The following is a 26784-nucleotide window of genomic DNA, read 5'->3' on the forward strand; positions in this document are numbered from 1 at the left end:
AGAAGGGTTCAGTTTTGGTAATTCTGTTTGCTATCAAAGTTCTCATGACAGATTATCTACTTTCCTCCAAACTTCAACTCATCATCATAAATTCTCTACATTATCAACAAAATATATATCAACGTATTATCCTATCAGTATACTAAGCATTATACGAGATGTAGCAATGAAGTTCAGGTAATTTATAAATGAAAAATAAGCACTAAAATGTTATTATGGTCCATTCAACTCTACTTAAAGATTCCCAAATTGTTCCTACGATTCAAATCATCCCAGTTAATTGCCTAAAGTTAAATCGTTTAGAATAACGGTCACAACTTCTTTGACTTCTTCTACTCCACCATGATTCTTGTAGGGGGCAATATCAGGACTATAGAGTGAGTATGTGATGGTCGGATTCCTTTTTTTGTCAAACATTTTTGCACAATCAATCAAAACCTTATTTTTTTTCTAATTACGACAAAATAGTCCATCATTTTTCATATCAATGAAAATTTACCAGATTTTAACGAAATATTGAATGATAACACAGTGGTTTTGCAAGAACTGACGCACAGTCTCGAAGCAGAAAAGCAGGTGAATCATCAGGACTATTTATTAATTTTTTGAGGTTATTTAAAACTACTGATTTAGTAAAATAGGAAGTAATTAATTGCAAGCGAATCATATTTGAATTAGTATTGTCAAAATGAGAAGACGATGAGGTAACAGTTATCATAGTTTTTCATTATTTTTTACCTTTAAAATAAAATTCAACATTTTTTAATTATGAATTCTATAAATGTACACTAATATCATCTTATATTGAAAAATGCAGACTTGCCTTTTGGATAGCAGTTTAAATCAGTTTATCCGATTATTTGGAACTATTAAATGTAGAATTATGAGCTAAATTTATGGACATACTGTTTATATTATTGAAAATAAAGTAGGTATATATCTATTTAAACACCACAGATATTTCTAGCAATTACTCCAGGACTTTTTCTTGGAATTTGATTAACCTGACTCTAAAAACTGTTCCTTAATATTGCAGATCCGCCCCTGATTAAAAATGTAGGTATAATTTTATAAAGAGGTGTGTCATTCTAGTAACTGAAAGTAGCCGCCTTTGAATTCATATTGGTTTATATTTTATGTAACAACTTTGAAATGGTTTTCAAAACTTCAGTATATACGAACATACTTAGAAAAAATTATTTGTGACTGAATATACGTTATTTGAATTCCATTGGTCCATAGACGAATTTTATGTAAAATTTACCATATTATTGTTTTTCTATGCTATCTGGCCCACATAGTCTATTCACGGTATTGTGGTTTAATATATTTATAAATGTATACTCATCTGACCTCTCCATTCCTGAATTATCTATGATTTTACGCCCAAATACTTTAAATTCGAATGCAATTGTTTTTTTTTAATATATCATACCATTTTATAAACATCGAAGCATATTTTATCAAAATAAAATGTAAAAATATTTATTAATATTAAAAAAGAAAAAGTTACTTATTTTCTTGTTATGTTACAATAATGTCACTTAATCTGGCGAAAATCAAAAAAGTAAACTTTTTATGGAAGGTATGCTTTTGACATTGAGCTAAAATGTCACCTAGCGTAAACAGGAAACTTTTTAGCTCTGTTCTAAGGCGAGTTTAGCTAATGTCACTAACTTCATCGTCTGTCTGCGGCGCTCGTCATTCACACACGGCTTTTTATTTGTGGTATATTATATTTGGTATATATGATTTGGACTAATAACGATACTGCGCCGCGTTTCTCCCAGGATGTTCACGTGCTAATCACGCACTGTTCATCGTTTTGGTTTACTATTTCTTCGATAAATAGACTTTTTGAATTTCTATTAGAATACCTGAAATATCCATTGAGATAAAGTCCTCAGGTTCTTGCATATATAAATATTCACAATCTTCTGCAAGTACCCTATTGAGATAATTATGTCTTATATGTTCAAATTGATTGGAAAAATTGGAAAAGTAGGGACATGAATAAAATAAACAATACGGATACATAAATTATTTATTATATATATATGTGTGTATATATGTATATAAATAAATATTGTTTCAATTTTTGCAGTCGTACAAATAAAACATATTTAAAATTAGAATAGTGGTTAGTCTAAAGTTTCGTAACCTCTATAGTCTTTTAAGCTATTTGGAAAACCATACAATCCATACACTGTAAAACCTGTAAATAATATTAAGACACGTACACAACATATTGTAATATCAACAAAAAAAGTTAATTTTAAATGAGTATAAGATAATCTCCAGTTGTATTCAACATGCAACAAACATAATTAAAATACAATGTATTTCCAAAGTAATCGACCATATAAGTAAGCGTGATAAATTTTATCATCAGGTTTTTTAACTCTCTTCACTTATCAAGAAATATCAACAAGAAGTTGTTGTAATTTTTTCCTAGTGATAATAATTACTTTGGAAAATCACTGTATAAATATTTCACACCGGTACATCAAATTAAAATATATAATACAAATATATTTGACACATTGTTAAATATATGTTTTGTATATTGTAAAATTCATCAATCGCCGATGCGGTATTTGAAACGTTTTAAAATATTTAGCGAACTTTTTGCCTTATGACACAAATATTTGGAGTAAACCATGTAAAATTGAATCCCGAATTATGTTTTACTTAATTAGAATCAATACTCAATACAAGGCGTCGTTTTTATCAAAATCTACCCATACCACATTAGTCACTAGAGGCACTAGGGTAGGGTGATGTTTCGATGTCATGTCAAATGACACTGTTTAGGGTTCAAGGTTGAAATACTTTCTGAAAATTCGCGAATGTCTTAAAGGGATAGTTGTTTCTTCGAATCGCTAATTCGCTGGTGGCACCATTGGTGAGCATAAAAACTGAAGATACAAATGAGACTGGAGGAGAACATTGTACTTATTTTTATAAATAATTTATATTTCAAAGAACAATGGAGAGAAAGCGACCTCATTACTGCTAGAAATGTTCAATAGAGTACGGATAGAAGAAAAGTTTCATGACGATTGGAAAATGAGTTTGATACTACCGGTCCACAAAATTGGAGAGAACAAAAAATGCAATAATTATAGATCAATTTCCCTGTGATGTACACCGCTAAAATTTTTTTTAACAAAATTATATTTCAAAGAACATGGGAGAGAAAGCGACCTTATTACTGCCAAAGAAGGATGGAAACTGTAATAATTATAGATTAATATCCCTGTTATGTACACCGCTAAAGCTTTTTGATCAAATAATCGAGAAGAGACTAAGAGCTAATATAGAACCAAGTTTGAAATAGACGCAAAGTGGATTTCGACAGGACCATACAAGATCAAGTGTTCACTATAAAATAATTCATTTGCAGAAAAAAGGCAAGATCCAAACATTGCATTCCTAGACAAGGAAAAAAATTTTTAATGAAGTTCCACGAAAGAAAATATGGAAGAACTTGCAATAAAGAAATGTTAGCAGCAAAATAACGAAATCCCTAAATGCCTATACTAAGAAACAAGAAATCAGGTAATAAGCAGGAATATGAAATCAGATACGCTCACAATACATGAAGGAGTACGACAAGGAGGCAGTCTGCGTCCATTACTATTCATAGCTTTCATCTAATTTGGAATTTGTTGAACCGTTGGTGATAATCATCTGATTCTACCATTTCACCAACACTAACAATTACATCAGTTCATAACGGATTCCGCATTTATATATTGGAATGCGCCTTAGCAGATGATGTAATGATCATGGCATAAAATATAAAAGATATACAAGAAAATTTAAGCAACTGGAACCGAATATTATACTGAATATCACCACACAAACACTCACAATTACTCTATCTGACGCGTCAGACATTGTAATTGTGAGTGTGGATGTATAGTAGTGTGAATAGTGTGTTCAGTATGAATATCACCAACGGTTCCAGAAATTCCAACATAGTTGGAACCAAATATTGACAGAAAACGAAATGAAACTGAACAAAAAGACATAGTTATGGTAGTGGCAAATTTATAAGAAAAAAATAGGATTAAAGAGGAACTTATAGAATAAGTTCGTAGCTTCCAATACCTAGGAATTATGTTGGAAGAAACAAGAAGAGAGGATTTAGAATCAAACATAGAATAGAGAAGGCGAACAATGTTTAGTATGCATTAAGCAATAGGCTTGTGAACAAAAAAAAATAATCCTACGAAACAAATAGTCGTGAATTTCAGGTATTGGCAGACAAGAGTAAGAGATGAAATACCTAGAGGTGTAAAAGGAGTAACTAGAAATGATAAGACTCGAGAGACTCTCATAAAAGAGAAGAGAGAAGATTTACAAGTTGAACTCATACAAGAATACATAGAAAGGGCACAACTAGGATGGTGGGGCTACCTAAAAAGGATAGATAACACAGTGCCAGTTAAGAAAATTTGAGAAAGTGAAATACCAGGAAAAAGGAACAAAGGAAGATCACTAGCAACATGGGACAATATTTTAAGAAAAATATGAAAAAAAGAGGGGAATTTCAAGGGTCGAAGCGAAATTAAAAATCTTGGAAAGTTCTTTTAAGTAATTAGTTAAGTAAGAAAATTTACACCCCAATACTCTATAGGGTAAAAAGGAAACAGATTAGCTCAAGATCAGCGGTGATAGTGTTAGTATCCATGGTGTTTTCGATGATAAACATTATATTTTATTTCTATTTCAATTAACTATTTAATTTTTTTCATTCAGCTTTCATTTTTCAGTGAAATTCCAAGGAGTAGGCAGATTGATATCTTGGAATCAACCAAGTGGTGATTCGTTGCGTGGAGTAGGCAGATTGAAACCACGGAATCGGATCACTTCTTGCCAATGAACGAATAAATACCCTATCCCCATCCAAGTGGGAGCCGAAACGCGAGAATTTTCAAAATTCCAACGCGATCCAACCTAGATCTTTAGTTCATATATTAATTATATAAAATTATATTTTAATTTCATTCATGTGGTGTCAAATATGTTCGTATCACTTACAAACGACTTTGAAATAAATATAATTGAATATGAAGCATTATGTACAGTACCAAAGCAAATACCATGAGCAAAAGTCAGGTATAAAGCAGACAGGAAACTATAAGATACCATTTTTAAAAGTTGGTCAAAAGGCAGTTTAAGCAAAAACAGATCCAGTATCTTTCAATACTGCTATTCTTGTATTTAAAATTTATCAAAACTTGAGTGGATTGAAAGGATTCGTGCCTAGGTTATCCACATATTAAAAAGGAGTAAAAAGGAGAATCCTCATAATAGGAAATTGTGTTTAATGAAAAACATTGCATTATAGTATTAGAAAAGATAAAGGCAACTAAAATTGAACATAAATTTCCGTATATATTCAAAATTGACTGTATTGTAAATAAAAATTGGGTTGGACACGATTTTTTTAAATAGCAACATATTTTTTGCTTTCATAATACTGTCATTAATTTCCAAGAAGAAAATATAAAGTACATGTTGGACCATATAACAATATATCTGAAATTTATTTTATAGGCTACATTTAATTAATAGTATTTCCAAAATATTTCGAGTAGTCAATACTATATGGGGTATCCAGAAACTATCATATAAAACTCAAATTACAGATACAAGGTTTAATTATATGTTCATTAGGGGGATGGGGAAGCAAAATATAAATCAACAAATAGAAAAAAAAATTCTCACCAATTTGAGCTCTTAATACTAACAATTTAAATATAAAGTGTCACCATTTAAAATGCATGTAAAAAATTTATTTTTGAAATTTCTAATAATTAGTCACTTTTTACAATAATGCAAATGGGTTTGATGGACCTTGTGGGGAATTTTGTGCTCTTCAAATTAGCTTTAGAGTTTAAAAACTGTGTTTTAACGACTCATATTGGTGAACCAGTGCGAGTTACACAAAAAAACTCGTAAAAACTTGAACAAAAATTCTTTTCGGAAATTAATCACCCTAATGTCCATCTAAGCTAATTTATTTTTATCAAAAAGTTCCGCATAAAAGAGATAACGCCCTTTGAAGATGACGCTATTTTTAAAGCATATCTTGAAAAAAACTGTTACCCCCACAAATTTCAAACTTATCCAATGTTAAAACTGCAATGAGATGGAGCTTCTTTAAGGGGGACTATTGAAAACAAATTCATTTAGATTTTGAGGAAACATAGGAAACACTGTCATTTAAATTATATGTTAAATTTAAATCAACTACCTGTTCTGGTTAACCCCGAGCGCCCTCCGACATTCGACCCTTTTCGGACCTTTTGTGTACCTTTTTAGTAATGTTACAGTGGAAAACAATTTTTTTTATCAACAATTTCAATTTATTATAACAATAAATAATGAATACTGATTACAAAAAAAAAACAAGAAAATAAGTTTTTGAATTACGAAAATTCGAGCACTTTGAGAATATTACTAATTTGATTATATTATTTTTTTACGATTATGCCTAGTAATATTCCGATTTTCGTCATTCAAAAACGTATTTTCTTGTTTTTTTAATCAGCATTTATTATTTTACTGTAATAATTTAAAATTTTTAATCTAAATCTTATAGTATCATCGCATCTAGTATCTATAATGTGTGCTTGACAAGTTTCTGGACACCCTGTATAATAAACTGACATAAAACGCTGACTCAAATTTTATAAAAAATGGTATATTATTGTAAGAAAAGCTAGACAATACTAGAAGCGTGAAGCATATGGGAAAATAGGCAAACATTTTCAATGTTCCAATAGCCAGATGATGATGCTAAAAACCGGTTTTTTTCAAAACTATAAAACCGTTATTAAATCCTACATAATTTCCCTCGTTCTTCTTGAAAATAATATCGGTAATATTTTCTACATTTTTTTTGATCAGATCATTTTTTGGTATTTGAATCTTTTCGGTTTTGAGAACAACAAATTATACTTTAGATTGTTGTTTCGTACTTTCTTTGCGTCGTAAATTAATAGTGTCGAAAATTTCACTCATTGCTTGCCTATGTTTCGCATGATCATCGATTTTATGATCCAAAGATTTAACTATTCTTGTTGGGCTATTCAATTCCTTGGGCGTATCCATCATTTTCATACTTCTAAAAACATTTTTCATTCTGTTCTGATGGGCCAAGTAAGCATCGTCTACTGTTTCTACAACAGGTACTATCTCATCAGTTTGTACTACCTCATTTGACGTAGGCCTAGAAATAGGCAATGGTATATCAGTTACCTCCTCTGACTTGTTATTACTAGAAATATTATTAGAAGAATTGACTATCCTAGCGTTGATGTATAAACCCAATTTTTCTCGAGCGCTCTCCCTACTTATACTCTCTTCTATAACGTTTTCGTTTTTTCTTGGCTCAATCGGCGTCGGCGTGATGATTTTGGGAGGAAGCGGTGCGTGATACTTCAAAAACGGCATATGATTCGGAAAATTTGTAGAAAGTTTATTATTTAGCTGTTCCTTAAAACTTTTAGCTTTCTCTGATCTTAGTTTGAGATTTTCGTCGTCTGGTACATATTCGTTTTTTGTTTTATCGTTTTGCTTGCGCCAAGATTTCAGCGTTACACCTTTGATGGCACTTGAAGTAACTCTTTGCAATGGAGATTGAGGTTTTATAATGTCATTTGAAGTAGTTTCGTTCAATTTTCCTGGCACAAATAATGGGAAAGGTGGAGGAGGTGGAGTGACAGAAACTTTAACATTTTCCTCTTCGATTTTATCAACTGGTAGAGGCGATTGTGGTGAAGAAGATGGAGGTACGAAAATGTTTTCCTCACTTTCTTTGATAGTTTTAACAAGTAGAGGTGATTGTGGTGGGGTTAAATTTGGTGAAAGCGGGATAGGAGTATCAAAAGCTTCTTCGACTTTGTTAATAAATAGAGGGGATTCCGGTGGGGTAGGTTGAGATGAAATAGAAGCAGGACTGTCATTAATTTCGCTTTCGGATTCTGCTGTTACTGATTTATATGATACAGGTGTGTCTGGAGGAGCTGGTGAGTCGATTGAACCTGATCTCTTCTTTTTCTTCTGTATCTCAACAGGCGGGGCTTCCTTTTGTACTTCTGAAGGCTCCAAGTGTTCATTTATATCATTTTGATAGTTTAAAATTGTAGGATCTTCAACGGATGTTGTTGTTGGGAAAGGAATTGCTGAGGTAGTGACGTTATTACAATGAACATCAGCAACAACACTTTCTTCGCGAGACATAGACACATTTACACTACAAACAGATGATTTACGAGTAGTTTCTAAATTATTAGAAACTTCGTCCAACATTTCATCGAGTTTTTGTAATTCATAATGTATTTCATTGACTTCTGTTTTGTCTTCGTTGATTTGTGGTGGAAGTGGTGCTGTCTTCTTTTTCGGATAGTTAAAAGTGTCATCAACAAATGCGACGTTGTTATAATAATTTACTTTTCCGTTTTGGTTTCGATCGTTGCCTGTTTCTTTTGGTTTATGTTCGTCGATTGCCGATGCTTTTGGTTTTTGTTCATCGATTGGTTTTAGAGAAATATAGTAAATAGGAATGCCTAAAGGAAATATCATCGAAAGTGTTTTCATGCATTTATTTACAGCATACGTGTTATTCAATTGCATTGTTCTTCATGCAAATATACTGAATGAAGTGGACTAGCAAGAATTAAAAATGGCAAAGCTTGATCTACGCTATTAATTTTTTTTCTAATTCAAAAATAAATACTATAAATTATCTTTTAATAAAAATAACGTATTTTCAGTACTATATTAGTAGTTATAAATACAAGGTAATTAGTTATTAAATATAAAAGGAGGATGTGATTACAATGCCATTCGGCTTGTTACGTTTTTTTTCAAACAATATGAATATTTCTTTATTCACGTATAGTGGTACAGTAGCCACTTCGGATTTATTTATTCTAACAATTGAGTTTTTGATGAAATTAATTTATTTACCTCCCACTACCTCAAAAGTGATTCGAATGGAGTGGGAGGTCGATAAATTAATTTCATCAAAAACTCAATTGTTAGAATAAATAAATCCGAAGTGGCTACTGTACCAGAATACGTGAACAAAGAAATATTAAAAAAAAAACCTAACAAGTCGAATGGCATGTTACATCTAATAAGAAGTTTTGTTGTTTTGAAAAGTCCTTCAATTCAGAATGTTCATTCATGTTAAGTCTATTTATCGAAGAAAAATAGTAAGCCAAAACATATTCACACATAGAGCACATGATCAGTATTTAAATAGGTGGAATAGATAAAAAGTAAACGGCCAAAATATGAAACACACTCAATTAAAAATCAGGTATTGATAATATTCGAGTTTTCACTTTGTCCAATGATTATAGCATCTTATTGCTAAAACCGAGAATGCTTGCCTTGAAAATTGTATGGAAGAGTCCACCAGAACCAGGTAGTAAATTTTTCTATTTTCCTCACGAAATTTTTCAATTTTTCTAAGGTATTAGGTATTATTAAAATCCGGTAATCCTTATCTTCATTAACTACTCTCAGAACTTTATCCACTGTAGGCAACTCATTTTGTAAGCATTCTTCTGATGGTGCTTCTGTCGAAATAATGAATCGAATTGTTAATTTTTTTCTTGATGGATTCTTTTTTGGGTCGGCCACCGAATGATTAGCTCTGTACTGTACTCACAAACGATTCGGTAGACACTTGAAGAAGATACTCCAGAAATATTCACCCTTTCAGAAATAACGTCATCAACAGTTTGTCATCATTTTCATGTAATTCATTTTTATAAATCTTCACCGTCATTTATTTTTCGTTAGCGTTAACTTGAAGCTCTGTTCTAAGGCTGTAGCTGTAGTTGATGTCAACAACTTCATTGTCTGTCTTCGTTACAGACATGTTAAATTAATACAATAGACAAATATAAACAATATGACTGCAGTACGATGCCGTCCCTGTACTACATCTGATTTAACAGCTTCTTCAGCGATGCTGCGCTCGCTTCTTCCACGCGTCTTTCTATTTGTGGTATATTACGTTGCCTCTGATTTGTACAAATAACGATACTGCACCGCGTTTTTTGACCGAGATATTCACGTGCTAATCACGTACTGATCATTTTTTTGGTTTACTATTTTTCTTCGATTAATAGATTCCAATATAATTTTTTGAACCTTTATGAGAATATCTGAAATATCCATTAAATTAAAAGTAAATGAAGTATAACTGCTATCTATGTACACTACCGGTCAATAGTTTTTGACCTTTCCTTAATCCATTCATTAAATTTCAAAATAATACAACGAATTTCCCTCCACATTTTCATACGAATCTCAAAACTGTGTGTTATAAATTAAAAATAATAATGTCCGTTATTTGTTTACGAGCGCATCTTTACAACTTGCAAGTACCAGATGGGTATTTAGCTCGTAACGAGTCATTGAAATTGCATTTACGATTTTTTGACATGTTTCACAACACTGTAATACAAAAAACATTTCACTCAAATAAAAGAAGAATTTCTACTAAGTGGGTGTCACTAATACTGATAAGAAAAAAACAATATATGACGGGTGACGAAGAAGAGGGGAGTAGCGCGGCGGAAAGATTAGCTACCATGTTGCGTCGGTGATAAGCACGACACCCTCCAAAGACGAACTATACTACGACGAATCTAACTAAGACCCACTTAGCAACAGTCCTGTACTGTTGAATGATGGATGATGGGTCTATTTTAGTTGGTTGAAGCAGTCAAATGTTGAAAATCTTGTGTCAGACTTTAGGGGCGGTCCGCAAGTACGGAACATTCATCTAGATCTACTAAAAGGGAGAAATCCGAAAAAACCTCACCAGGCAACTCTAGGAGGGCGTCGCAGTGAAAAGGTTAACGGACGCAGGGTAGTAGAGTTACATCGATGAATGAGTTATCAAAATATTTTGATGAAGACCGAAGTAGGTCGAAACGTCAATTTTTACGTGTTATTTGAAACTGACTTTTATAGAAAAGATACCTAAAATCATCACAAATAATTTTTAAATACCACGCCTATGGTAAAACGGATATTGGGAACCATCCTGGTCCACCAAACTTTTGTTTATTATTCCTTCCTTTACTTTAAATTCAATGGAAAATCATTTATAACAACTAACTTAGAAGAGTTCCAAATTATCTTTTTCGATTCCACTGTGTGTTCACTTATTTAGTTCACTTCACAGTTTCAGTACGTTTCTTTTTATTTTGTTAGTTTTTTTGTATTGCACACATTTTTTTATATTTCTAAAAATTGTAAAACCCACATTGTAGTTTAGTGCTCCTTTAAAATCTTTTGCCCAATAAATATTATTTTCAACTAGTGCTTGTATATTATTAATTTCAACTAACTTATTTAAACTGAGGTTAAAAACACCAGGTATATGCAGTTTTTTTTTCAAGCCAAAGAATTGTTAGAAACAATTCTCTTATCATAGTTATACCTTACAATCTATATTTATCACAAAAAATATATTTTTAACAAAAAAAAATGCTGCTGCTATGTATTCGTTAAGGGGGTATTTCGGTGTGGAAATTTGAAATTTTGACTTAGTTGAAAGATTTGCATCCTATAAGCTTGTTACCAGTACTTTCAAAAGTCCTCGAAAGAGCAGTGCACAACCAGATGAACTCGTTTTTACACGAAAATAATCTTCCCGTGCATAAGTCAGGGTTTCGTAGGGGGCACAGCAGCTACAATGTTAAATATATCACAGCTTAATAACAGCATTGGATAAAGAGAAGGCTGTCATTTCCATCTACTTGGATTACTCCAAAGTATTTGATGTGTTGGATCATGATCTTTATGCAAAACTGAAATATCTGGGACTTGAAGAAATATCTTTTGAATCTTCTTAAAAGGAAGATGACAGAGAGTTCGCACGAATCAGAATTCATTTGAGGATGGCAAAATAGTATTGGCTCACTTTTGTTCCTCGTATATGTCTTTGATATATGTGACAGTGTCTCACACTGTCACATTCAATCATATGCTGATGACACTCAGTTCCTACACTAATTTGATCCAGCAGACCCAGATGCAGCAGCTACATACCTAAATAGTATAAAATTTAATTTGGAGTATTTTTAAAAAAGGGTCAAAGAAATTGATATTTCATGTTTTTTTAGCTAAGGTCAATGCGATAGCTATATCTTTACAGAAAAGAATTTTTCAAATTTTTTTTCTTCCAAATCACTACAAGCGCTGAAACCATGTCAACCAGAGTGTACCGTTTTTTTTGTAGCCTCCACTTTACCGGCCTGTATAGAAATTCTTTTTTTTTTTCATAATTTTTTTAATATTCTTAAAAAGTCAATAAATACAATTTAAAGAAATAGATGGTAAAATTGTTTTTCATTTTTTTCTTTAGTTTCAAAAATACCTTCTAGACCAGAATACCCCCTGAACTCAAACAAAAATCGACAAAATGCTTGTACTTTAGAGGTAAATTAATAGTAGAGACAACAATGTTTATTATTTCGCATTCAAATATTAAAATTGTACATACCGACTGCCATCCATACACCAAAACGAATCCATGTCAAGTAATCCAACATAAGCATTAAATATATATTAGCTAAAATACTGAGAGCAGGTATAAGAGGAACCACAGGAACCTAGAATAAAATTAGCTAAAGTTATATACAGTTGAGATACAGTTGAGTCCTGCTAATTCGAACTAAATGGGACCGAACACTGTTCGGATTCATCAAGCATTACAAACAGCAAATTAGCTCACTGCGTCATTATTTATAGTTTTGTGACATGAGCGGCAAGACTACGCTTAATGCATATGTGACTATGCTGGGCACGGACTGTACAAATAACCGAGACTGTACCCCCCCCCCCACTCATAACAGAAGAGACGACATATCCTAAATCTAAATAAAGTACTGTAGTGTTTTTTGTTTGTTGTGTTATTGTTTTAAAGATTAGTGTTTTGAAATGTGAAAAGAAATTAAAATGGCTACTAAACGTAAACACCTTAATCCTTAAAGAAAAATCAAAGCCCCAATCAAAAACCCCTAAAATCCAATTACTAGGGACTTTTTCTAAAAATATGTATTATTTGTAAAATAATTAAATATTTCTATATAAATTGAAGATAATAAAATATCATTAAATAAAAGAAAATTTGAAACCATAAATAATTTTATCCAGCGACATCATCTTTTTTTTAATTCTTTATTCATAAATTACGGAAAAATTCAAATAACAAAGCATTTTCTTCAGATTCTGATTTTTTAAAATCATACATATCGGCATTAAATAATTTTAACATTTTTGTGGATGGTTGAGATATTGTGAATGATTCACCATTCCGTTGCAGTATGAATCGAACCTATATAACCGAACCTATATAAAGATTCATTGACTGGCCTTAGATTCTGAGGTATAAATTATAATATAATAATATAATAACATAATTTTAAATTTATAATCATGAAAAGATATATGAATGCAATATTTTCAACTTCTATTATAGGAAATTAAAACAATTTAAAAAATACCTAAATAGGACAAGTCGACCATTTCAAAATAGAAAGAATCTGAAATGGTTATATTCGACTACAATTGGTTACAAGTACAAGTTGCCTCCAGTAAACTGTAATAATATTCTTCGATGTGCCAGGGTTAACAGAAGACCAGCTACAGACACTCTGGGCCTTAAATCAAACCCTTAAGTCGACACTTTATAGTATCTGCTATTTATTGTCGATAGCGCTAAATAAAATCTTGGCGAAGAGAAGGAAACTTAAAAAATCTTTGCTTTGCATTTGATGTTACAATATTTGGTCCTTTACTTGTCTATAGCTCTGGACAATCATGCAACATCACGATTGTTATTGTCATTTAAAAAATTTATATATAGGTTGAGTTATATTAGTTATTAATTATACGATTCTATAAATTTTTAATATTTACTTTACGGTAAAATTTTCACTTACTTTAAAGCTCAAATCTCGATTTGATGTAGGTTGAATAGCTACGGATATTATTAGAATGGTAGCTAATAAGATGACTATCGAGACTAATACTATTGCCCATGTTTTACCTTCAGCTATAGGATCTTTAAGATAAATTGCACATAGTCCCACAGCAACACAAGCAATGCCTGAAAAATGAACGATTTTAATAAAGGTTGTCTAAAAACTCTACTACCAAAGACAAACTACAGATACTAAATGTACCTAATTCCACAGATTTCTTCCTAGATACGTTTCATTGTATCACAGTATTGAATTTTACAGTGTTATCTTAAAATTTTTGGATAAAGTTGAATTAGGTTAGATGGACATAAAATGATGCCCAAGACACCTTTGTTGTTAGTTGAAGTTACCGGACACCTGGTTTTTATGGATATAACTTAATATTTACCATCAACAAATTCGAGGAGACAAAGAATATTAAATATATTAAATTTTAATTATTAACTTTGTATTAACATTGGTGCTCAGATATTTAGTTTTAGTACCAAAAGTTTTAAGACTTGACGAGTGGTCGAGGTTAAAGTGTCCTTCATTTAAAATCAATTGCTCTGTCTGGGTAGGTCAGTACTACAGTTAAAAGTAACAATTATAATGTCATAGAAAATTTTATGAAGCTACATGGACAAGTATAGTTCTAGTTTATAAGAACTGTCTCAATCTAGAAAAACGTCAACTTCGCCATAGACATTTTTAATTTCGTATAGATTTATTACTATCAATAAATTAATAGTAAGAAAAGTTTAAAATTGACGTTCGTTGATATTAGTGACAAATTATTGAACGTTAGTAATTTAAGATGTTAAAATACTAATGCTTATTATGATAATAGTATACTAAAAGATAAATGTCTAATTCATGATTATATAACGTTTAGACCAATTCATTGAAACATACTTCAACTCTGAATGAGTATGAGTTTATTATTATACAACAAACCAAACAATCTAAGACCAGTAGAAGAAAGATAACCGAGATGGTTCCTCCAGATACAATAAATGATGATAGAAATGGAAACGACTATCTGAAACTAGAGCAATTAAGAAGTACACAAGACCAAAAATAGCATTGATGTGAAGGTAGCAACAGATAAGAGAAAGAGCCGGAAAAGAATACCAATATACTCAATTCCTATAAACAACCCAGTAAGTAAGTACAAAGAAAATAAACTTACTTGGAATTATGTAATTATTGTGATTTGCGCTAATATGTTTAACTTACAGTATAATGCGATATTAAATGCCACAATGTTCTGCGAAACTTTCGTCGGGTTTGAATGTCGTCCACAGTTAAAAATTTGTGCAATCACACTTGAATTACTTTTGTTTTCTTCAACAAGATAACTGTCATCATTATTTGTATTGTTAAAACTATTTTCAGTGTACCTAAAAAAACACTAACAATAACAAGATAATACTAAAAAGATGTCTGACAAACTCATAAGGCATTGGCCATAAAGGTATAATATGTATACAGTATGTTATAACTTAATGTTTCATCTGAAATGTATTTATAAGGCAATAGTATTACTAGCATAAAACTTATTTTTCAATACTATATTAACTTATTGAGAAACGCATGTCTCTGTTTTACAGGCATTATACACAAAAACCATCACTCTCTGAAGACGATAACTTGGTCACAAAACTGGCGTCGAATTGTGAGTGTTGGTGCATTAGTAGTGTCAACAGTGTGTTTAGTATAAAGCATGCACTATCTATTGGACCAAGTGAAGGTATTTTCTAAAGTACTAATATGTCATCATACATTTTTCATCTATTTTTTTATCCATGCATGTCATTATTACATTGCCAATATCATTCAAACGGTCACGTTTTGTTTCAGATACACTAGTATTCAGCTCGAAAAATTTATGTGAAGATAAAATATGTGGAGATCCTGTAGTGCACCATCCTTCTGGAGCCTGATTTCAGAAACTATTCGATATTTTAGTACTTCTAATATAATAATATGAACCAAACCTTGCTTCCTTTAACATCTGAATAAGTTTTATACGTTTTCTATGTCCTGCATGTGGGCTGCAATAGAGTATCATAAAGTTTTGGATAGATAGATATAATATTTGTACACACATGTACATAAATTATAAAACCGTTAAGACTGCTTTAAACATAATGGTTCAGTAATAAAATATACATCATATTATTTTGTAGTCAGAATGTTTTTATATATAAGTGGTCATAGCAATGAAAATAACAAATTTTTAAATATTCTCCATAACCTTTCTTGGTACCTTTTAGTAAGTTCGAGGTGGGCTGAATTTGTTTTCAGTTTGTTGAAAGAAATTTTAAAAATTGGGGAAAATTTAAAAAAACCGCAACATAAGCAATATACAAAACAGAAGTAACACAATATTTACTACTAGTAACATGTATATAATCATGCAAAAGTTTTAATGTTAAAATGAAAGCATGTCAAAATGTATATAAAAAAGAGAATTTTAGAGACCCAACTAACTAAAAAATGTATGAAAAAATGAAATACTCATCACAGTGATACGAAAAATTGAAGCTATTACATATCAACAAGTTTGAGAACATATTACTGGTGGTGTCGAAGTTTGTAATAAGTGAAATAACATACTGATGACAAAAAAAGAATCTGCTAAAAGAAAATGTGTGTTACAGTTATTTCTATAGATGAAAGAAGTAGGAATGATATAAAATTTCCATGTCATTGGTTCAAATCAACACTTTAATGCTGAAAAAATCTTGATTAAATAGTCAAAAATAATAAGGTAGAGTGTCTGGCTATACAGAAATCAGAGGAAATCGGAAAGCCAATACCCTCGCCAGTATAGGAGTAAAACTGTCATTTACTGACCCGGGACACTACTGCAGTATAGGAACATGTTTCCCACTTCAAGTTCCCTTGCAACTTTGATATCGCTAGATACAATGTATTTGGAAGTAAAACCAAGCTACATCGCAATTAAAAGCATATGTTGAAAATGATTCAAACAATTTGCAGGAGTGAAGGTCTAACTTCCTTGAAGCCATCCCATGTAGTAAAGTTCAATAGATCTCTTGAAATAGAATGCAAGCTGTAAATGTTCAATAAACAGTTAAGGTTACAGTGCAATGTAATCCCTAATATACATCTATTACTACAAAGCTACAAGCATATCAAAAAGGAGAGTGTATTGGAAGCACTTATTATGTAATATGATGTTCCCATAAAAATGAAAGTGGTTATAGAAGAAAGTAAATCACATTCAATTTATAACAAACATAGAACATTAGTACAACTCGATCAGCAGTTAAACTTTAACTTAATTTTTGATATTTGATACTAATTAAATATATTCCTTGGAGTAATCAGGAATGTGATCAACAGTACATTCTTAGTATGAAATACATTTCCCCTAGAGTGATAGGAGCAATTCAAAAGTTGTATGTGTGTATGTATGGATTTTGGAGTATCATATACACTGTGACCCAAAGGATCTATTGTATCTCCCTTTCTTGCTGCAATATTGAAAACTCATTGTTTACAGCTGATCCTTTAATCCCACTGCTTTTAAAAATTCTAGAATGTGGTATGGCATTAACTACCAGAGATTTTCAGCTTCTATATCAAGCACTCTCAGGTGTAGTGCTCTGGAGTTCCTTAGTGTCTAACACTTTGAAAGAATGTAGATAGAGATTTCGCGCGACAGTGTCTCCATAGGACTTCTGTTATAATTCAAAAGTTACATTTTCACTGAAGATAAAATTTTTGTTTAACGTTTAGTAACATTGTGGAATATTCTTTAAAATAAATAAAAAGAAAAAACAACAAAAGTTCCTGAATGATTCTTCAGTGGAACCTTACTTTGAACATAGATATATGAGAGTTTCGAGAAGAAGGGATAGTACGCACAGAAAATAGAAGAAACGAATGTGACAAAATTTTTTCCTGTAATGCAATGTAATGTTCAGTTAGTTAAAGGTTTTAAGAAACTTGTACTACTGATCGAGTTTATAAACAAAATGTTAATCAAGAAATACCACATATATGACAAACAACATACACTTACGGCGGCTCATTGTCGTCAGAATCTGTATTTACCCTTAAGGGTGTATATGCTGGTGTATTGTCCACTGAATATCTAATTAAAAATACATCAAATTTAAGCGATATTTCAAACACTGCATAGAAAAATAAATCGAAAGGAATTGTTATACTCTACCTTAAAAGTAAAACACTAGCAGCTACTACAGTGTATGCCATTAATGTACCTATCGACATCATGTTAACTAACTGGCTCAATTCAAATAAGGCACCCATTGAACCTAAATAAACGCTAAGTTGAATAATTTAAAAAATTTAAATACAATATTTTTATACAACCACCCAATAGAATAAAACCACTCCTATCAAAAACAAAATAAAACCAAAAACACAAGTAACTAACCCTATTTTTTTTTGGAATTTACGTTCAAGTCACGTTAATTTTAATCATTTCCATATTTAGTGAATTAAAAACATTTAGCATTCAATATTTGTTTAAAAATCAGTGATAAACTACTCCCCAGTCACAATTAAATCTATAATCAATGAGTAATTGTTAGCTAATTTATTGAAAATATGTAGGACAAAACAACTAAGATATTTATTACAATCAAATCTCATTGATGTCTATTTTTTATTGTAAATTCAATGTCTTGTGTTATGAATACTAAATAGATTTTTTGTTTGTGGTTTTTTCATAAATAATAACACAATGAATAACCGAATATGATGATCACCTGTTAATACTCCCGCCAGTATAGTACCAATCACAGGTGTATGGAATCTGCTGCTTACTGATCCGAGAAATCTAAATATCAAACCATCAGATGCCATTGCGTAAATGATCCTTGGAAGAGGAAACATAGCACCAAACAAACTACAAAAAAATAATAAAATATTAATTAGAACCAATGAAAAGGTATTAGTATTCTTCTCTTATCTTTGGTATTTGATTCAAATGTACGAGTTTTTTCTCTAATTCTTTGTTGAATTTACTTCAATTTTCGGTTATATTTATTTTTCCAGTTGATTACTTCAATATTTTCTAATCATGATTATCATTATATTAAAAAAATATTGATAATATACTTCGAAACAAAACCTTTCAGAATGTCTAATTTATTGATTAAGTCATTCTGTTGCTTTCCAATGTTATTTCCTAGCATTCGACATAAACTTATCAATAAATTTATAAAGTACCTTGAAAACAAGCCACAAATTCCTCCTATTGCAACAACCCATTTAGCCCAGTGCCAGCCAACATAATCAAAAGCGTAAGGGAGTGGAGCATTTTCATCCTAGAATAAATTTTGAATTTTTTTTTGAACAATCAGTAATAATAAATAAATCAATAATGATGAAAGATGTTGAGCAATCATAAGGTTGTATAACTTCAGCTTGCCTTCCAATTATAAAATTCTAATGATCTCCTATGTCTTTACTGTCTTTAAGAAGATTAGATCTTCTACGGCTTTCGGTTCAAATCATTTTTTTATATATATCTAGTGATTCGTTTTAAACATCAATTCTAGACCAGCTAGACTAATCTCATTTGGTGCATTTCCCTACACCAAAGAAAGACTTCGGACATTTGTGTATGTTTCCTTTGATTCTTGTCTGACCATAACTCAGGATAGAGAATACTTTTTTTGTCGATTCCTTAATTACTGGCGTAGGGTTATATTGACCCAAATGTGTTGGTTTATTCGATCTTTTTGCTTTAACTCTTTACAATTGTCTGCCCCCACCTTAGAACTTTTTTTGTCCAGTTTCATTATAAGTGAAATCTTCGTCAAAAAAGGATAATTTTGTGCATTTGATTATTTGATCCGACGCCAGTCTTTGTGTATAAAAAGTGAGGCTATTTTAACCCGAAGCCAGTGTTTACATCCAAGAATTTTTTATTTGTAGTCACATTGAGTACTGTTTTGAAAATATTTTTACTCTTCTTGAATTAAATAACAACAGTATCATAGTAAAAAAAGTGGTTTGTAATTTGTCTAAATAATCTTTTGAAGAAAAAATCATATGATGGAGTTCTATAAATACTCTTGAATACTAAGTAATCTCTAAAAATCTGGTACTATTAAATTAAACCTACCTGAAGATAGTAAGGTACCATGAGGGTGAGTACTGTAGATATTCCAAAATATGCTAAAAATATGATTGCCAAAGAAAGTATGATGGAAATAGGAATTGCCTTCTTGGGATTTCTAACTTCCTCTCCTGTAGTGGCAATACAATCGAATCCGACAAAACCGTAAAAGCAAGTTGCTGCTCCTTTTATAGTACCATCTAAACCAAAAGGGAAAAAGCCTCCTGTTCCTACTATTGTGGAGTTTGTAGTATTGTCGGGGTGAAAGTGCCAATTTGCAACATTTGCTATAAAGAGTTCAAAAAATGTGAATTACAATTGAAACTTATGATATATGGCTTACCTTTAATTGATCCTAGTATAACAACAAATAATACTATGCCAATATTTAATGATGTCACTATATTGTTCACTAAGCTGCTCTCCTTTAATCCAAATGACATTGCAACTATAAAAAGAAAATATCATTAAAAGAGTAAGAATATGATCAATTTTTCTATAACAAAAAACACTTTCGACTGAACCAAAGTCATTAATTTCTGAGAACTAAGTAATACTGACATGTTAACTGGTTAGGGTGTTTAGGCTGTAGCAGCACCACCAGGAGGTAGGCATAATCTAGACGGCATATAGCTTTTATTTTATTTCACTTCCTGATTCACAATTATTGATGATTTTATTTGCTATTACCTTAATATTATTCATTTATAAGTGAAAAAATTATAAATTAATAAAAATAAAACGAATTAATTTAACATTTGCAAAGAAGGCATTCAAACAATCTTTGTGTATTATTTTGGAATGTTTCCCACACATATGCTAAATAATTTCCACACGATTTTGTAGTGATGGGTTTTTTCGATTTGCACTGTTTACACGACCTTTTAGCCGCTTTTTATTTTTCTTCTTTGTGTATGAAACTATTGTCAAGTCTTTTTGGATGTCGAACTGGGAACTTCCTACAGCCTTTGACTTATTTGGCAAAAGTTCTGGAGGGATAACCGATTTATTTTTCCTCAAGGTGCTCAGGAATTGTGTTAAGCTAAGTCACTTGAATACCAATTTTCAGTACTACAAACGGCAGTTGACAACTTTCACATCAACATTCACTGTTCATTGAACGACAGAGCTTTACTTTTACTCTTTTGTTGTAGAGGATGAACAGCAGTTAGAATAACTAGAACACAAAAAGTCAGCGGGAATTTCCATTTCCTAATAATAACGAAAACACCTATCTGCCATTTACCGGACAACATAGCACCTGGCAAAAGATTAAATCAAGAGGTTGGTGTAGTGCAAAATGGTTTGTTTCAGTTTCATATAAATCTTGCTATCCCTATAATGCTATAAGGAATTCTTTTATTTTCTGCCAGTTCCTTCAAATGGTGTACCACTATTTATTTTAGAGTTTCAGCTAAATTATAATTTCTTGGTTTAACACTGAGAGTGTCATAGACACAATGAGCCTTATTCATCACATAAATTTGGGTTAGATATACCCTAATTTTTTCCTGGATTTCAAAAAGGTTGTGAGGGTAGTTATATTGATTAAAAGGAAGCCTGTTAAGGGACACAATGTGTGCAATTATCAGTTTGAATTTAATAACTTACTTGCCAAGATAATGGAGAGTCCAAATGCGAGAAAATCAAAATATTCAGACATAAAAGAAAGATGAATAGGTGCTATATCTTTAAAAGTTGTTTCCAATGTATTATTAAGTAGAGTGTCCAAATATAAACTGATCCCTCTCGCTACACTGGCAGAACCTAAAAAAAAGTTGTAAATGCCAGAACAAATAATTATTATAAGAAAAATAAATTATTTTTTCAAATACAGTTAAAAGGATAACAGAAAATTGATTTTTTGTACTAAAATAACTAAAGTGGTTGGAACAGTCCATCTCATAGAAGGAAAAGTTCGAAAACCATACCTATTTTTGAAAAACGAATTAAGTCCATTAAACTGGAAATACATTAAAACTTTTGTGTTTCATAGAACATATGAGACTATTTATTTTCATGTTGTATATTAAGTAATACTAAGCAATCACGGCTACTTTTACTTCCAGCACCAAATTTGAAATTTTTCTGTGTGACAATAATTTATTTATATAAAACTTCAGAATTGCAGCATATTTGCATAATTTTATAAAAATTGAAAACCAAAACTGCAATAAATTTCAAAAAATTGAAATATCAATTGTTTTTAATGAATTTAAATAAATTATTTTTCAAGTTTTCATTTGAAATCTTCCATACAAAAATATAAAGATGCAGTCAGGAATTGAAACTAAGTTTATAGAATAATTATATCATTATTTCTTCTATGAGATTGTTTTGCCCAGAAATTAACATGGTAATGAAACTATAAATAAACTGTTATTTAATACTGAACAGTTTATTTGAACAGAAAAAAAATTATTCAGGATTTGTTTATTCAAGTTGATATAATTATGCTGATTATGGCAACAGATAGCCAAGAAATATAACATTGGAGAATAAAATCGAAGTGGAGTATCAAAGTAAAAATTTATATATAGTATATAAAATATTAAGAATTTGCATTTTATATTTTTCCAATTGATTTTGAAATTTGTAATATCTAGTATTTTAGTCAATTTTTATTAAACTAATCTCAAAAATAAAAGTGGTTTTTGTATAAATAAAAATGTGAAGTTCCTCTCTCACAAAGAAATTCGAATATTTTTGAGTAACTATGTTATTATTATCTTTAAAAAATCTTGGAATATTTGATTACCAAACCTATTAGAAATACAAAAAAATAATTGAAATCCAAATCTTTGCTTGTAAAAGATAAGATAAATCAATTATATTGTTTTTCTTAAGATTTTTTTAAATGTATGTATCTATTTTTACAATAAAAAAATAAAAAGTGATAAAAAATGCACGAATAGTATCAAAATACTGAGATCATGGGAATTCCATTTACCTTGATGAACCTCTATCTAGTAAGCTTAATGTTTATAACTTGATGATTATTAAACCAATCCATATCTTACTTATAAATTAATAAGAAGACGAATAGATTGTATTGGATTGATGAGAGTAAATAGAAAGGAAGCTCCAACTGAAATAAAATCTAAAAAATTACAAAAAGGAAACCACATTGCAATGTACAGAAGGAACCAAGTGAATGAATATCTAGAAAATCTCAATGGTGCATTAATTTTGTCCAGGAGATTATTTCCACAAGTAAAATTGTATGCAAGCTTGCCAATATTTCAGTAAATTTAACTATAATCAGTTTAACACTTTTTGTCCTGTAAATTATTATAAATTACATTAAAAATTTCATTACAAAAAATTAATAGGTATTGTTAGAATTTTTCATAAACATATTGCTTTATGTGTAACATGAATATTACTTATATCACAAAATTAATAGAGATAAAAAATGTTTCTTATCTATTGTGTGCTTTTCAATTCAACCAGCAAATGCAATATGATATGGTTATCAAGTTTTATTATTTTACTGTATATATGTTATGAAACATAGAATGTATGCTTATCAATTATCCCGTAACACTTATATACTGAAATTAGCAATGGAAAAATTGTGTAAAATAAGATGAAGTTATCCAATTCTATACTTTCATCAACCAGCAAAACCATAAAAATATATTGTTTGAATATATAAAATTAAAACTAGCAAAAAAATTTAATAAATAAAGAAATTATTGAGGAGGAATATTGAGGAACAAAAATCAGAACCAATAACTGCCAATAAATGAAAAGAACCATTGGTAACTTTTCATTTACAAATAGATACATATACCTACAATCTAATACAGATTTTAGCCATATCAATATATTTCTGGTAGAACAAACTGAAATAAGTCTTTTTCCCTTCACCTAAAACCTCATAAACACTTAATAATCTTCATTAAACTTACCTATAATGTATTCCAGAATAAGATTCCATCCTATCACAAATGCTGCAAATTCTCCAATACAAACATAACTGTAAATATAAGCAGATCCAGCTTTGGGCACCCTAGCTCCGAATTCTGCATAGCACAATCCTAGATAGAAAAAAAATACCAAATATTGCTCATAATATCATAAATAAAAATTTGAAATAATTTAATAATGTTTATTTTCTATTGTTGATAGTATATCAACTTCCTATAACTTTACTATATTTGTTAAAATTGAATAGATATTAATTTTAGAATACACACTAATTAATCATCTGATGTATATGAGATGATTCATTAATCAATTGATTAAATTATCAAGATATCTTACCAGCAAAGACGGAAACTACTGCTGCTATAAAAAAAGATAATATAACTGAAGGACCAGCTGTATCTTTGGCTACTTTTCCTGCTAATACATAAACTCCTACACCCAAAGTACTGCCCACACCTAGCGCGGTTAAGTCAAAAGTGCCCAAAATTCTAGACAATCTAGTTTCTTCTATAGATACTGGATTTAGCGTTTTTTTTCTTGTTAATACTCCCCAAATTTTAGACATGTCAAATGTAAATGATAAAGCTTTTTTCACTATATCCCGCTTTCTACACTCACATCTCTATTTCAACTAAAATACAAACAATGAAATTATATAGATAAAAATTATTTATTAATGAGATAACTCACTATGTAATTAATTTATGTGACAAATTCGCTTTGAATGAAATTCTGCATTACCTATAGGAATATGCGGTTTCTCCTCTAATCTTGATATAATATTTTAATTTTAAATATATTTGTTCATTTCCTAATTTGAAAATTTCATTGCAGATTACTACAAATACAATAAAACTACATTAACACGTAATAATCAATTTATCTTGATTAAACAAAGTAATGTCATTTCACTTATCAAAAATCTGACAATAACCATAACAATCAGCTGTGTAAATTCAATCCAATAGAGGGCTTTTCGACAACTATCAGATAGATCACATTTAGCATCACGCATCCTAATTCAGAACAAGATTTTTATCATTTGATTCCGAACGATGCCTTCTTTTTTCGGTATAAATTTCAAATAAAAAATTAACTACAATTTTTTTTATTTGTTTCACTTTAGTTTTGTGCTTAAATGTTTCTATAGATTTCCATATTTACATCTTATTACATCTTTTTTATAGACCTTTCTTCAGTGGTGTAAAATTTAGACGAACCTGTCAGCTAATCGCATTTACCCACTGATATAATAAAGTAAAAAAGATTTTATTATATGATTGTGACCCGTTCCCCTTCTTTAATTTCTAAATGCAGGTGAACGAGATTCGGATTACCTTCCGAAAATTCATATCATGATCGATAGTCTCGATCATTGTTTCCGAAAAGCACCAGAATCGCGTAGTTCAAGTCGGTTTTTTTGTATTCAAAATTTTTGCGAAAAAGTTTATTTTTCATTGGAGTCCGTGACTGAAGATATAAACTTTTAGAAATTTCAAGCATCTGCATATATAAACTGTTTAATCTAGTCATATAAACTTTTAAACACATGATCTCGTATCGTAATAAACGTAAAGTACTGTGCGCGATCAAATAAACGGATTTCCTAACCCAACTTTCACCTAATTTGACATTTTTAGTACACGTCAAAGAAAACTAAAAACACGTAATTGAATATTGTTATTAAAGTTAAATTAACACATAAAAATTAAACCTGGCATCTTTTAAGATGAGACGCGCCCATGCTGGTAATTATTATGAACCTTTACCACAAAATTCAAATGAAATCGAAGACGAAAATGATCGAGTTACGAGTGAATTACAAGAAAAAATAGGTGTGTTAAAATCGCTGTCTATAGATATTGGAAATGAAGTTAAATACCAAGATAAACTACTTAGGGATATTGACGATGATATGGACAGAACTGGTGGATTCTTAGGAACGACGATGTCCAAAGTTTTAAAATTATCAAAAGGTTCTCATAACTATTATATACTGTATTTATTTGTATTCTCTATCATAGTGTTTTTTATATTGTACCTCGTGTTAAAATTTAGGTAGGCAATATTAAATAATATTGTAAGAATGTATCATGTTGCATTAGAAGCAACATTGTTGAGATATAATTTAAGAACTATATAGGAGATTGGGCTGGGATTGAGATTTTTATATAAAAAATGTTATTCTAATGTATAATTAGTAAAAGTGAATTCTTATGTGAACAGTATCATCTTGTACTAACCAAGTTTAATATTTAAATGATTATTTAATATCAATTATGATGAATTTTTGAAAGTACAACATTTATGTATTCTTTCTAAAAGATCTGAGTACTTTCAAGTGTTAATTAAAATTTGTACATATATGAAATTATGGAAAATTAATGTTTTATTTTCTGATTAACCAAAATAGTTTATCTGTTCACCTAAATATTATTACATCTTTTGCATTCTTTTTCTATATTGGCAAATGTTCATGTACATTTTGTTTGGATAATAAAAAATGTCTTCAAATTCTTGGGAATCACAAAATTTGTAAATTACTGCACCATAGTGACCTTTATAGCATTTATAAAGTTTGAGATAATTTACTAGTTGATAATTAATTTTTTAAAAGATAATATATATTTTTGTTGTTTTCTTTCTCTTTATATACTTCAGAATACTTTATGTTCACAAAAATTTACTAAATATATCAATTTTGTTTTAGTA

At 30.3% G+C, this 26784-nt stretch overlaps 2 protein-coding genes across 5 annotated transcripts; one reads left to right on the plus strand and one right to left on the minus strand.

Moving 5' to 3' along the window:
• Positions 1–6030: 6030 nt before the first annotated feature.
• Positions 6031–25103, minus strand: LOC130900796 (high affinity cationic amino acid transporter 1-like). Of its 4 annotated transcripts, none has more exons than XM_057811666.1 (14): positions 24814–25103; positions 24409–24703; positions 24054–24182; positions 21751–21906; positions 20483–20587; positions 20146–20426; positions 19245–19342; positions 18782–18921; positions 18223–18325; positions 18070–18141; positions 15252–15415; positions 13992–14158; positions 12551–12659; positions 6031–8585 (listed from the first exon to the last, which is right to left on the minus strand). In XM_057811666.1, exons 2-14 carry the CDS (start codon positions 24635–24637, stop codon positions 6970–6972), a joined length of 3369 nt encoding a protein of 1122 aa, XP_057667649.1. In that variant the 5' UTR covers positions 24638–24703; positions 24814–25103; the 3' UTR covers positions 6031–6969. The 4 variants fall into 4 exon arrangements, with proteins under 4 accessions (XP_057667649.1, XP_057667650.1, XP_057667653.1 ...); XM_057811667.1 differs by having other exon boundaries at positions 24763–25031; XM_057811670.1 differs by lacking the exon at positions 18070–18141.
• Positions 25104–25552: 449 nt separating this feature from the next.
• On the plus strand, positions 25553–26784 carry LOC130901788 (BET1 homolog). Its single transcript, XM_057813387.1, has one exon. It carries the CDS (start codon positions 25802–25804, stop codon positions 26132–26134), a length of 333 nt encoding a protein of 110 aa, XP_057669370.1. The 5' UTR covers positions 25553–25801; the 3' UTR covers positions 26135–26784.

The sequence above is a fragment of the Diorhabda carinulata genome, chromosome X (genome assembly GCF_026250575.1).
Source record: "Diorhabda carinulata isolate Delta chromosome X, icDioCari1.1, whole genome shotgun sequence".
Taxonomy (NCBI): Eukaryota; Metazoa; Arthropoda; class Insecta; order Coleoptera; family Chrysomelidae; genus Diorhabda; species Diorhabda carinulata.